Source organism: Eucyclogobius newberryi, unplaced genomic scaffold (assembly GCF_026437365.1).
Source record: "Eucyclogobius newberryi isolate DKJ021-1_F unplaced genomic scaffold, fEucNew1.0.hap1 SCAF_1, whole genome shotgun sequence".
NCBI lineage: Eukaryota > Metazoa > Chordata > Actinopteri > Gobiiformes > Gobiidae > Eucyclogobius > Eucyclogobius newberryi.
The window spans coordinates 22,783,393-22,795,812 of NW_027315723.1; the positions used below are offsets into that span (position 1 = coordinate 22,783,393).

Consider the following 12,420-nt stretch of genomic DNA (forward strand, 5'->3'; position numbering starts at 1 on the left):
ACGTTTCAAGTAAATGCAAATACTAATAACTAACAAGATTGAATTGCCACAAGGCTGTGTGCACGTAGAACATAAATGTGCCAGAATTGGCCTATTGTCTACTTTCCATTTGTATTCCCTGCAAGTCAGGACAGAAAACGGCTGTAACACAAACACAGCACACACGTTCAATATAAATGACAAGATTAGAGTTAAGCAACACTTCAGAATCTACGATTACAGACTGGTTCCTCTGGAGCCAACGTTTGAGGTTCGTCTTAAAAGTGCTTAATGTCAGACTGTCTCTAATGCTGTTCCAAGTCGGTGCCTTTGACTGACAGCGCTGACTGAAGAACTGTACAATCATCTCACTTTCAGCTCTGAATTTAATAAACTCATTCAGAGGAGAATGAGACATGCACACTTTTTGATAAATTGAACAAGCTAATTTAAAGGTTTTTAAATATAACGTAGTTATATTTTTGAAGTATTTGACAATGACGAATTAAGATTTTTTTATCAATATTTTTAAGGCTCGATTGTATAACGATTTTGTTTTCAGGCAGCATGGTTTGTCACTGTCCAAGGTCTGGATCTGGTTTGTAACTGTTTTTAGGGAACATATTTTTGCGCCTGCCTGAATGTAAGAGATTATCTAGAATTGTGGCCTTTAAAAAGTTCACCTCTTCTACACTCATTCATCTAAATTAGTAGCACCTGTTTGAGCTCGTTATCTGCATAAAGACACCGGTCCAACCCACAGTCAGACTCCAGCTCCTACCATGGACCAAAGAGCTGTAAAAGACACCAGAGACAAACCTGTAGACCTCCACCAGACTGGAAAAGGCTACAGGGCAATTGGCAAGCAGCTTGGTGAAAAAAGATCCAACTGTTGGAGCAATTGTTCGAAAGTGGAAGAGGCTAAAGATTGTCAGTCTCCCTCTGCGAGATCTCACCTCGCAGAAATAATAGCAAAATATTATTTGAACCAAACTACGGTATTAAGTAAATAGAGCTGGGGTTCGATTCAAATTTCAAGAATCGATTCAATTCCGATTTTTACGTTTCAAATTATTTTTTTATTTTTTTTTCCAATTTCTCAGATCCCATCCGATCCGCTCCGATTTCGATCTGATTTCCGATTCGATCCGATTTGATCCGGGAGTTAATGTTATTAAAAATGAAAAATGGATTTGAACCGTTTCCTTCACTTCATGACTGTGTAGAGAAACAACATATTAAAACTAGTATTATATCAATATTAAACAGCAAATCTTACAAGTATTGGTAGTTGCTGATGAAAAGGTTAAGGGTCAATCTACCTTCAAGAAAGATAATCCAGGAGTCCTGAATTATCTTTCTTGAAGGTAGATTGAAGTTCACTGAGGGAAATGTAGAAAAATTAAAAAAAAAAAATAGATCTTTGGACGTACGAATCGATAATCGGTCATTAATATGCTAATCGATTTAAAGATCGGAAAATCGATTATTTCAACCCAGCTCTATTAGTAAATGTAAATTATGTCAAAAATGTTGTTCTCTTGGACCAATCTGGCTCGTGGAAATTGTCTTGCCTTTAACACATCAAAAGAAGAGTCATTTCATTTGTACTTGTACATACATACCATAATATTTAATGGTTAGAACTTCGGGGGGGAAAATATTTTACAAAACGTACAGACTTTCTAAAATCATGACTACCTGTGAATATAAAGCTGAAAAACATGTTTATAAATTGTAAAAGGTCCTTATCAAATAACATTACCAACACATTGGCTACAAACATTGTCTTTAGGTACAAAATATTCTTTAAAAAAAGGTTTATACATTGGTCGGAGGAAAGCTAACAAATTTAGCTTTCAGAGCACATTATTACATTACATAATATAATTAGATGCAAATACATAAACATGAAGACAAATTCCATAAAGGCATTTCTGTTATACAAAAGTGCCTCTTTACAACCTATTTTTATCTGATTAGTTCATGGAGTTGAGTGAGAGCTAATCGATCTCTTCGTCCTCACAGCCATAGTCTCCAATGAGTTTAAGTGCACTCACACACGGCTCATCCTCCTCTTCCTCCTCCTCTTCAGTGTGGGGGTCCTCTGCATGTGGGACCTCCAGAGGAGGAGGAATGGTGTCAGGAGGCTGAGCAGGAGAGGGCTCTACAGGCAGACTGGGCTCACTGGCAGTACATTGTGTTGTCTCTAATAGAGCAGTTGTTGGGGCAACTGTATGTTCAGCTACTAAGGAAGCTTTTTTCATTTTGATGGAGGCGGGAAAAAGTGGGCGAAGCTTTTTGCTCATAGTATTAGCTGTAGCAGCTAATCCTTTGCTGCGGTCCTTATTTTTGTGGCTTCTCTGTCGTTTGAGACATTTCTTTTCAGGAATAGTAGCAATGTTCAGGGCACTGTTTCCGGTTTCAGGAACAGGACTTCCTGTGTCACTTCGGTTTAAATCCCGCAGCACATCATAGTTTATTTTACTAGAGATCTTTTTCTTCTCCAACATCCTCTCAATGGCCTCATTGGCCGTCTGTGCCTCAATCTGAGCTGGCCGCCGTCGAGACTTCTTTGGCTTTTCTTTGTATGTGCCCTGTTCTTTTTCCTTTTGGATTCTCTCCTCCTTTTCTTTCTGCTCTCGAAGATAATCCTCATTCTGTTTAATCCACAGCGCTGTCTTCACCTCCACCTCCCTGTCATTCAGGATGTACTTGTCTATTTCTTGGTCATCAATGCCATTCAGGTCCAGTTCTCCTTCAGACTCCTCATCTTTTGTTTCTTTTTTACTGGTCTCAGTGAGTGCACTGCTCAGTTTCCCAAGGATGGATGCTAGTGGAGCTGTCGGTCTCACAGGCACAGCCTCCTCCGGAACTGTAACCAGCCCCTCCGGCCCTGCACCCTGTCCAGTCTCTGCCTGGATAACTTGGCAGAGAAAGTCCTCAGCAATATGTTGGGCTGTGACGTCAGCATCAGGCTCTTCTGGGTCAGAGACTACAGACTCATTGTCTTCTGGGTCGATGTGCTTAGTATAAGCTACATAGATGCCTTTGAGCTTTGGCTGGCTCTTCTCTAGCTCAGTCTCGATTTCATTCTTGTAACAGCTTATTTCTCCCGCGACCACTTCATCCAGTTTTTTTGCCAGCTCCTGTTCCAGCTGCTGCATCTTGTTCTTGGTCTGCCCGGCCGTGAACGATGGCGGGTCACACTCCTGCTCCAAGTCAACTTTCATGAATTCATCAATAGTCAACTGGCTGGTGGGTGTGTCTTCAAACTCGGTCAGCCTCTTGCGAAGTGTAGCCTGGCACACTTTGACCACACTGATCACATCCTTCACTGTGCGGTGGAACTTGTGCATGCGTGCGGCCACCAACAGTGCTGCCCCACACAGACCGGACGGCCGGCGACCCGTATGCATCCAGTCCCTCTTCATCCTCTGCACCAGGCGCAGGGCAGTCATGGACACTTGGTGGGTGTTGTCCCCAAAGTCCAGCATGTGAGCAAAACGTGGGACGTACAGGCATGGATCAATGGCTGGGGCATTGATGCACAGTTCTCTAGCTAAAAGTAAGAAGGTTTTACCCAGAATGTACACGTTGACCTGGAGTAGGTCACTAAGGTCCAGCAGCATGTGTGGCGTGCCTTCAGTGCGGCACACCAGGTAAAGACACGCCGCGATGAGGTGCTGCGTCTTACGGCCCCGGGTTAACTGCTTACTGACCGCCATTTTAAAGAAGTTAAACGCCGTGTCCAAGCAGTGTTGGTTCAGTTGTAACTGGCTCCCTAAAGACTGGATCTGCCGCCTGCCATTCTGCAGCGTCTGAGCCCGGGATTCTTTGCCCAGTCCTGTGTGAAACCCGGAGCCCAACAGCGGTGTCTTGGCGGGCCCCTGGGACGAGACAAACTGCCCAACTGCAGAAGAGACTCCCCCGCTGCCCTCGACGAAAGTCACTTCAGAGACGATGATGTTGTCTTCGAGCACCGAGCCGCAGGACGTGCACACAGCGCTGCCCCGGGCCTGGTCGATGTCGATGTCGGAGCCTCCGCAGGCTCGACATGTGGAAGGAGCCATGGCGTGTTCTTAAAGCGCTTTAAATGTGCCTATTTTAAAACGTCACCCGAAGTAATGGTAATAAAAATAACATTCTTTAAAACCTTGAATTTGTGAGAACTATCCGTCAAGTGTTTTCGGGGCATTCAGATTCCGCCTCTATTTTGCTTCGATGGCGCCCAAATATGACGTCATTGGACAAAACCACTACATGTGTTTTTATAATCAAAAGACGAACTACTTAAATATACGTGCTGTTATGCTACAGTGAGTACCCACAATAAAGCTGTACACGAGGATTGTCCAGAGAAACCTCAAAATAATGCTCAGGTACGAGTTACTGCCCCCTTTACAGATTCGCGGAATGGACTCTTCCAGAGCTTTACGACAGTCATGCGTTATTACACTTTAAAATACTATCTGTAACCCACACATAATGTTATCAGTGGCCCAGAAGTGATCATTGAGGCAGCTGTTATTACTGTTTTTACTGTTTTTTAAAGCCCACTTGTGCACAAGCCTGCTTTTCTGTGTTTTATCCATGTTTGTGTTGTTTGGTCCTGGCTCTTTGTGCACTTCACCTTAAAGTTTGGAAAGACTGAATTGTTGTGTTAGCATTAAAATGTATGTCTTTATCTTGTCCTATTGCCAATACCTTCAAGACTGGTGTGACTATATGCTTTAAATGTGATTTAAACATAATGATGCATTTATAGTAGCCTATATTAAACAACATAAACAATAATGTGTTAAGTCTTCGGACGCTCAAGGGCTTAACTCTTATCTCTGGGGTGCCAGAGACGTCCCTATGAGATGGATTGTCAGCCTAACCTACATCAAAATGGCTGTAGCTACAATTAAGTACCTTCTTTATTCGATTTCAAAAATGCATTGCACATTATTTTATCACATAATGAAGCCCTGTACTGTATATTATTTTAAGTAGTGGCCAGCCAGCTCAAAACTATTACCAGCAATGCAACCATAGGTAGAAGTTTCCAGAGAGATATTAGTGATGAATGAATGTAACCAAATTTGAAATTTGCTATCCACAGGGTTTCTGTCTACCTCAGGAACTGATTGCAGGAGGAGATGGGGAAGGTGCCACAGAATTTCACAACTATGAAGGCGGCGGAATTGGAGAGGGGGAGGGCAACAAGGATGTCAGTGACAAGATAGAAAATGAAGATCAGGTAAGAAATATGCTATAAAGTTGTATAATATGTAACTGAGAATAGGATGCTGAGAAAAGGGTTTGAAGTATTCCCAATGAATCAATGAAATGGAAACTGAAGGACAATAAAGTAGAAATGAACTAACTGGATGTGGAGAATATTATTTGTCTAGTATCAAATAAAAACTAAACTGTAGAAAATGAAACTGACCCTTTTTTAAATGTAACTGTTCTTTTGCAGGTGGAAGACACCTTTAAGGACGGGCAGGAAAAGGAAGAGCAGCAAGACCAAGGAAACATTAAATCTGAAGACAATGCCATCGAAATGTCTGAGGACTTTGATGGTCAGATGCATGATGGGGATCCAAAAGAAACGGGTATTATAAACTACTGGAAATGTGCTAAAAAGTTCTAAGATGTGTATAACCGCTTGTGATCATTTGTAGGCGAGGATGAGGCGTCGGACGAAGAAGAGCAGGAAGAGCTGGACAAAAAGATGGGCGACTTGGGTGACGGGCAAACGGACACCCTGGACGAGAGGCTGTGGGGAGATGAAGACAGCGATGCAGAGGAGGGCAGTGAGAAGGAGGAAGAGTATGGACAGGGCATGGACCAGGTGCAGTACACAGCCATTCTCTGTTCAAACGAGAAGAATCCCAGTTTGTTAATCTATCCCTGTGTTTGTATTTTCAGGGTGATTCTGAACTTGTGGCCAAAGATGACAACGTGGATGCCGCTGAGCCTAACAAGGACAGGAAAAATCAGAACGGGGAGGAGCCTGGCGAGGAGGAGGAAAAGGAGGCGATCCATGAGCAGGGGGATCAGGTGGGACGATCTCTTATACCAGAGCCTGCTTTAGTTTGACAGCACGGTGGAGTCACACGTTTGTTTGTTTGTTTGTTTGTTTGTTTGTCTGTTTGTTTGTCTGTTTGTCTGTTTGTCTGCCTGCTCAGAGGGAGTTTGACGAGAATGAAGTGGACCCATATCACGGACAACAAGACAAACAGCCAGAACCTGAAGCTATGGATTTACCTGACGATCTGAACCTGGACCGGGAGGACGAGGGTGGAGATAACAATGAAGGGGATGGTGAGATATAGCAACAATATACTAAAGATGGAAATGGAGGTTTTATATTTGGTTTAAATGTGCAAATAACACCTGGCAGTTCTGTTATAGTCACACAAGATCCTGCTTTTATATATAAAATGTCTTGTCGCTTCAGATGAATTTTCTTGCATCCATAGTTTTCTTTCTGGCTAAAATGTTCACGTTTGTCCAATGAACTGATAAAATGTTTGTCTGTTTTTTGGACAGCGGAAAATCCGTTTGACATTGATGAAAAAAAGTTGGGCGCGGATGAGGAAGGTGAGGGTCAGGAGGAGGAGAACGGAGGCGCAGAGAACATGGAAGAGCTGGCTGAACAACAGGCAGAGGAGGAAAAGCAGGATGAACATCCGGGAGAGCAAAGTGATGGACAAGAGGAAAAGGAGGGAGAAGAGGGAAAGGAGGGAGAAGAGGGAGAGGACCAGGAGTCTGCTGAGAAACACAAAGAAGAGAAAGAGGAAGACTGCACTGTTCCAAACTACCAAGGACAAGACCCGAAGGTACACCCACTTTCCAATTACTTATACTTAAACATTAGTTAAAGCTTAATAAGTACAATGTTGATGTATGTTTTCTTTCAGGACCCAGAGGAACAAGAGGGCGATGAGGAGCAGCTAGAGTCATCTGAGAGAAACGAGCACAATGCAGATGGGCAGACAGGAGAGCAGAACGTCCAGAGTGACACAGCTGTGGAGCTGGGAGGAGAGGCATCTGAGCGGGACCAGGCCAAAGAGGTGAGTTTCCCCTGTTGAGTCCTATTGTCCCTAGTAATGGCCATATTGAAACGGGCGTTTTGGCACGGTATCAAGGCCCTGAAGAGCAGCTGATCATGTGACCTAAATAGTTCATGATGTGTCACATGACTCAAGACAGCTCATGAACCACGGTTGTTTTTGGCTGATGTAGGCCAAATTTTTAATTAAACCTAGAATGTCGGCGTAATCCCTCTTTTGTCCAGGAGCGTTCCATAGTAGAAAAAGATTGATTTTTGCAAAAACAAACCGTTTCGACTCTCATCCAAGAGTCATTCTCAATCTGCGAAGCCAGACCGGGAACTCAGATATTTATTCTACTCTGGGTAGGCCCTGCCCACCGGGTGGGACCTCCTCAAAACCTAAAATGTAGAACATTTCCTCACTTTTATAAAAAAAATTATAATAATTAATGTTAATGTTCTAGAACCACAAATGTATCAATAATACACAAAACTAAAATGTGAAATGATTTCCCTGGCAACCATAGCACACAATGTGGTTCGAACCACGGTGGATGTTGTAGTACTAAAATGTACCACTAGATGTCACTCTGGAGAAGTGTTTTGAAACATTTGGTTCAAATGCTCTGCTGTTTCATGAGACTTCACTTTGGCCATCACTAACTGTCCCAATGGAAGTCCTAACCGGTTTGTCATCCTCAGGAACATGGAAGTGGAGCCGCTGATGCCAACCAGTCTGAAGGGCACCAGTCTCAACTCACAGCACAAATGGCCTCACAGCGTCAGACAGAAAAACAAACTCAGGTACAGTGTTTGTCTCTTTGTTGCTGCTGCTGTGTCCTGCCTGTTCTCTGGACTAGATCTGTCCACATCAGTGACATGTGGGAACTATCTATCCAGGACATATCTGAGGCTTTAATTTGTTCACATTTGAGTCGATGGACACAACAGCGGAGTTCATGTCATGTTACATTTGAAAGGCAGATTTAGTGCAAAATGTTCTAAATCTCTCCTAAACTAACTCCCCACCGTTTCCATGCAGAGGACAGAGGAGTGTGGGCTTATTGTCCTCATTAAGTGTGTCCTGGAGCTAATAGCATGAAGCAAACTTACAGCTGTTATTGTTTCACCTGCTTTAAATTGGTTGCATTAAAATACAGCACACAAATAAAAACCCTCAATGTCACGCTTGCTGCAGTCACAGACTAATCAAATGTCTTTAACCAGTGGTCTACAGGACATTATAAATGCTCATTTAGATGTGTGGATTAGCTAAAAGGCAGAGAAAACACTTTATTAAAATGTTTTAATAAACAAATTCCCTTTTATCTTACAGCCAGTAAGGGCAGAATTATTATTATTATTATTATTTTTAAATAATCTTGATTACAATCATGAGAGAAATATTCTTGATTATTGCATTTTCTATAATCGAGCAGCCCTAACACTGTGTACGTTTTCTAGAGCTTCAAGAGGAAGCCTGGTCAGGCTGACAACGAGCGCACCACTGGAGACTACAACGAGCGCATCAACAAACGTCTGAGAACCATGGACAAGTCCACAGAGCAGAGAGAAGCCCGGGCTGAGGGTGAAAGTCAGCCACAACAGGAGTCTGATCTGTATGAGCATATCAAGCAGGGCGAGAGCTCCTATGATACACAGACATTTGGTCAGTACTGCACATGTGCAAAAGAACATACATGTTTACTTAGTGTGCCGCGTGTCACTGTAGAAGGGCAATGGACAATGAGCAGTGTACTTCTGCTTTTCAGATGTTGCCAGTGCAGAGCAGCAAAAAGCAGCAGGTCCACAAATAGACAAGGACCAGGATGATGAGGTTGCCATGGAAATGGAAGAGGAGAAGCTTCAGAGCGCTGAAGTCCCAACTCTGAACCCTGACAAGCAGGACACCTCTAACAATAAACAACAAAAAGGTAACGGTACATTTGAGTCCTAGTCCTATAGTCCTGCTATAAGCATCGTATTGAATGTTGTTTTCTGTGAAGGAGGAGACAGTGAAGACATGGAGGTCCAGACACTGGGCGATAATAAGGAGGACCAGGACAACTGGAACGATAGACAGTTACGCGACAGAGATGATTCAAAAGAGAGGAATACAGAGTCTACTATCCACACTGTCCCAGAGTTATTGTTGGAGTCTGCTGAAGTATTTTGTAGCCATAACTACACATGCTACATCAAACCGGTAAATGATCTCAACTAAAAACGTGTGTTTGCAGAGAGCAGATCAAGATCCAGAGGAGCTGAGAAAAGAAATGGAGCAGCTGCTTGAAGTCTGCCACAAGCTTCCTCCAGGAAGCCCTGAGGAGGTGAGTTCATTGATTAATTGCAGTCATATTAAATTGGATATTGTACTTTGTAGCAGAGTGCTGTAGTGTTTATGTTCTCCAGGTGGGGGCAGCAGCGTGTCTGTGGCAACAATATCAGAGCGTAACCTCGGGCTTGTCCCAGCAGCTCTGTGAGCAGCTGCGTCTTATACTGGAGCCTACCCAGGCTGCTAAACTCAGGTATGTCCACTCATTCCCTATAATCATTCTTGGGGTTCTGTCTGTTTACTGAGCTGTGTTTGCAGGGGGGACTACCGTACTGGGAAGCGCCTCAACATGAGAAAGGTCATCCCCTACATCGCCAGCCAGTTCCGCAAAGACAAAATCTGGCTGCGCAGGACCAAGCCCAGCAAACGGGAGTACCAGATCTGTCTTGCTCTGGACGACTCCTCGAGCATGGTGGACAACCACTCCAAACAGGTCTGAACCACTGACTTTGTCCAAGCAAAACAACCCTGAAAACTCGAGTCCGTTGCCTAAATTTTAAATACCGTTTTGTTTCCCCTGTGCCATGTGTCAGATGGCGTTTGAGTCCCTGTCAGTCATCATCAATGCCCTGACACTGCTGGAGGCGGGGCAGGTGGCTGTCTGCAGGTAAACGTCCCGTCTGTCCTTTTTATAATGAGCTGAAGAGACCGTTTTGGCTGATGTGAAATGTGTTGTGTCCAGTTTTGGTGAAGATGTGCAGCTCCTTCACCCTTTCCAGCAGCAATTCAATGACGAATCTGGAGCTCGTATCCTCAGACTGTGCCAGTTTCAACAGAAGAAGACGAGGATCGCTCAGGTAACACTTGTGTGATTATATTAATTATATTATTATACATTATTTATTATAAGTATTCCCTTTTTATGTGTCCAGTTTTTGGAGACTGTGACCAAAATGTTCCTGGCATCAAGACCGCATTCTCCTGCATCCACAAAATTGGGTAAATGTTTGTTTGTGAATCAGTTTGAATAACTTAATCCTGAAGGAGTCACATCAAACCATAACCATTACATAACAAAATTGTATTCTTGTTTGTTACTACAGAGACATCTTAATTGAATTAGCTGTGTCTTAATTGTATTGATCTTGACAATATGTTGTGTCCACAGATACTGCGCAGCTGCTGCTGGTAGTGTCTGATGGCCGCGGGTTGTTCCTTGAGGGGAAAGCGAAGGTGAGCGCTGCAGTGAGAGCCGCTCGCAGTGCCAACATCTTCATCATCTTTGTGGTTCTGGACAATCCCAACTCTAGAGTACGCAACCACCAAAAATGACTCTTTTGATAAGCGGATTCTAAGCATTTGTGGCCTTGCTAACTGTTCCTTGTGTTGTCGACAGGACTCTATTCTGGACATCAAGGTGCCTATATTTGGCGAGGCGGGAGAGATGCCAGAGATCCGCTCTTACATGGATGAGTTCCCATTCCCGTTCTACGTGGTTCTCCGAGATGTGAATGTGCTGCCCGAAACTCTGAGTGATGCTCTAAGGCAGTGGTTTGAGCTGGTCACTGCAGCACATCAGTGAGGATTTCATTTACAGTTCCTAATGTTCCCTTGGTCCACAATTATATGGACTATACTTTACTGTATGCATTATACTGTAAGTCCGAGAATAGTGTCCATGTTTTACAGAATCCTCTCGTGTACACACATTGTGGGCTGTCACAGAAGTGCCTTCGAGAAAAAAATAATCTCTGATAAACTAAAATGTAATGTTGATAAATGTGCTGTATAAATGTCAAATGTTTTTTAGGACAGACCAGTTAACATGGGACAAATGGATTCAGAGTAGCATCTTCTACTCATTCGTATGTAAATGAACTGTAAATCATGTTTATGCTGCTTCTTTAACAATAAACACTGCAGTAAAAACTACACAGACTGGTGTTTATCTCTTTGTAACAAAAATAGTGTGAGGAGTTTGGTGATGGGTTGTGACAGCAGTACCGCTCCGCCACAGCAGGGGGCAGCATTTATCCTTACACATTTGTACCACATGCAAAACATCCGGCTGGGTAAACATGGCAGTCACAAGGTTACCGGCCGCAGCTCTTTCTCTCAAACAGGTAAGAATAGATAACATTTGCATTATCTGAGTGTAAGAAGATCAAACCTTAAGGGAAATGAGAGGGAGACAAAATAATGACACGGTTGATTTGTAGTTCTTACAGCGACAAAGGGTTTTGGGGATCTACAGAAACATGTTGAGGACCGTCCGGCAAGTGCCAGATCCAGGAGACCAGAAGTACCTCAGAGACTGGGCCAGAGACGAGTTCAAGAGGAACAAGGACGCCACTGATCCTGTAAAAGCGCACTGTTCAGTGATACAAAGACAATAGAAATGCATTTAGTCACAAAGGAACCGCACGCAAGATTTAGATTTCAACTTTCATAAACCTGACCCATCTGTGTCCCCGAATACGAGATCAGATAATGCCTGGTAATATACATACTGAAATGTCCACATTGTTTATGTTGTAAGAAAGCAGAATAAGCCTCATTTGGGTTGCCAGTTCCTACATTTCAATCCAATCCAAAGCCCAGCACTTTCAGCCTGTGAAACACTTGTCTGCTCTGGCAACAGGGGCTCAGTTGTGATTGTAATACATGTTTTAACCCAGTAAGAGCAGGATACATATGGTTCCTTTAAGACTGTTGAATATTAGTGTAGTACATCAATAGAGGGTATTTATTTACTTTACTATATAAAGTAATGTTTGTACACCATTCTAAAGATGTATGGCTCTCACCTCCTGGATTCACCTGAACGATGCTTGTTTTCTCTTTAGGATGCCGTTCGGATGATGATCACACAAGCAAATAATCACCTTGAAGACCTGCGGAGATCTTTATCCTTGGCCAGGTAGCATTTGGCCGTGTGACTGTCTGGGTTTTGGGGATCTACAGAGGAGTGTCCACTGTTGGAATTATATCATCATTGAGACTGAGCCGTTTGCAGCCTTGTTAAATGGTCACTGAATTAGCTACTCAGATGTGTGAGTCTGACTAATGCAATGCTGTTGAAAAAATCTACACAGATTATTTATTAATAAACATGTTT

General features: G+C 43.2%; 3 protein-coding genes across 4 annotated transcripts in view; 2 read left to right on the forward strand and 1 right to left on the reverse strand.

Annotated features, from left to right (window-relative positions):
• mdn1 (midasin AAA ATPase 1) overlaps positions 1-11,172 on the forward strand; it is a 52,851-nt gene extending 41,679 nt beyond the window's left edge. The window contains exons 84-102 of the mRNA XM_072440308.1: positions 5,087-5,224; positions 5,447-5,582; positions 5,652-5,821; positions 5,899-6,030; positions 6,159-6,294; positions 6,523-6,812; positions 6,894-7,046; positions 7,730-7,831; positions 8,492-8,696; positions 8,800-8,961; positions 9,034-9,194; positions 9,268-9,357; positions 9,440-9,555; positions 9,621-9,795; positions 9,896-9,969; positions 10,045-10,159; positions 10,235-10,301; positions 10,471-10,613; positions 10,699-11,172. Of these exons, the coding sequence (XP_072296409.1) occupies positions 5,087-5,224; positions 5,447-5,582; positions 5,652-5,821; positions 5,899-6,030; positions 6,159-6,294; positions 6,523-6,812; positions 6,894-7,046; positions 7,730-7,831; positions 8,492-8,696; positions 8,800-8,961; positions 9,034-9,194; positions 9,268-9,357; positions 9,440-9,555; positions 9,621-9,795; positions 9,896-9,969; positions 10,045-10,159; positions 10,235-10,301; positions 10,471-10,613; positions 10,699-10,884 (2,751 nt within the window). The 3' untranslated portion in view covers positions 10,885-11,172. The remainder of the gene's footprint in view (positions 1-5,086; positions 5,225-5,446; positions 5,583-5,651; positions 5,822-5,898; positions 6,031-6,158; positions 6,295-6,522; positions 6,813-6,893; positions 7,047-7,729; positions 7,832-8,491; positions 8,697-8,799; positions 8,962-9,033; positions 9,195-9,267; positions 9,358-9,439; positions 9,556-9,620; positions 9,796-9,895; positions 9,970-10,044; positions 10,160-10,234; positions 10,302-10,470; positions 10,614-10,698) is intronic.
• On the reverse strand, positions 1,896-4,082 carry LOC140355609 (transcription factor IIIB 90 kDa subunit-like). The gene has a single exon (XM_072440278.1). It carries the CDS (start codon positions 4,050-4,052, stop codon positions 1,983-1,985), a length of 2,070 nt encoding a protein of 689 aa, XP_072296379.1. The 5' UTR covers positions 4,053-4,082; the 3' UTR covers positions 1,896-1,982.
• A 183-nt stretch (positions 11,173-11,355) lies between the features above and the next one.
• lyrm2 (LYR motif containing 2) lies at positions 11,356-12,383 on the forward strand. Of its 2 annotated transcripts, XM_072440353.1 has the most exons (4): positions 11,356-11,425; positions 11,522-11,662; positions 12,149-12,237; positions 12,272-12,383. In XM_072440353.1, exons 1-3 carry the CDS (start codon positions 11,381-11,383, stop codon positions 12,224-12,226), a joined length of 264 nt encoding a protein of 87 aa, XP_072296454.1. In that variant the 5' UTR covers positions 11,356-11,380; the 3' UTR covers positions 12,227-12,237; positions 12,272-12,383. The 2 variants fall into 2 exon arrangements, with proteins under 2 accessions (XP_072296454.1, XP_072296446.1); XM_072440345.1 differs by lacking the exon at positions 12,272-12,383 and having other exon boundaries at positions 12,149-12,265.
• The last annotated feature ends 37 nt before the right edge of the window (positions 12,384-12,420 follow it).

Excerpts from the sequence above, each read along its gene's own strand:
- LOC140355609 (XM_072440278.1), bottom strand. The coding sequence starts at position 4,052 with ATGGCTCCTTCCACATGTCGAGCCTGCGGAGGCTCCGACATCGACATC.
- lyrm2 (XM_072440353.1), top strand. The coding sequence starts at position 11,381 with ATGGCAGTCACAAGGTTACCGGCCGCAGCTCTTTCTCTCAAACAG. Across the intron at positions 11,426-11,521 it reads CAGCTCTTTCTCTCAAACAG|TTCTTACAGCGACAAAGGGT; the intron begins GTAAGAATAGAT and ends GTTGATTTGTAG. Across the intron at positions 11,663-12,148 it reads ACAAGGACGCCACTGATCCT|GATGCCGTTCGGATGATGAT; the intron begins GTAAAAGCGCAC and ends TTTTCTCTTTAG.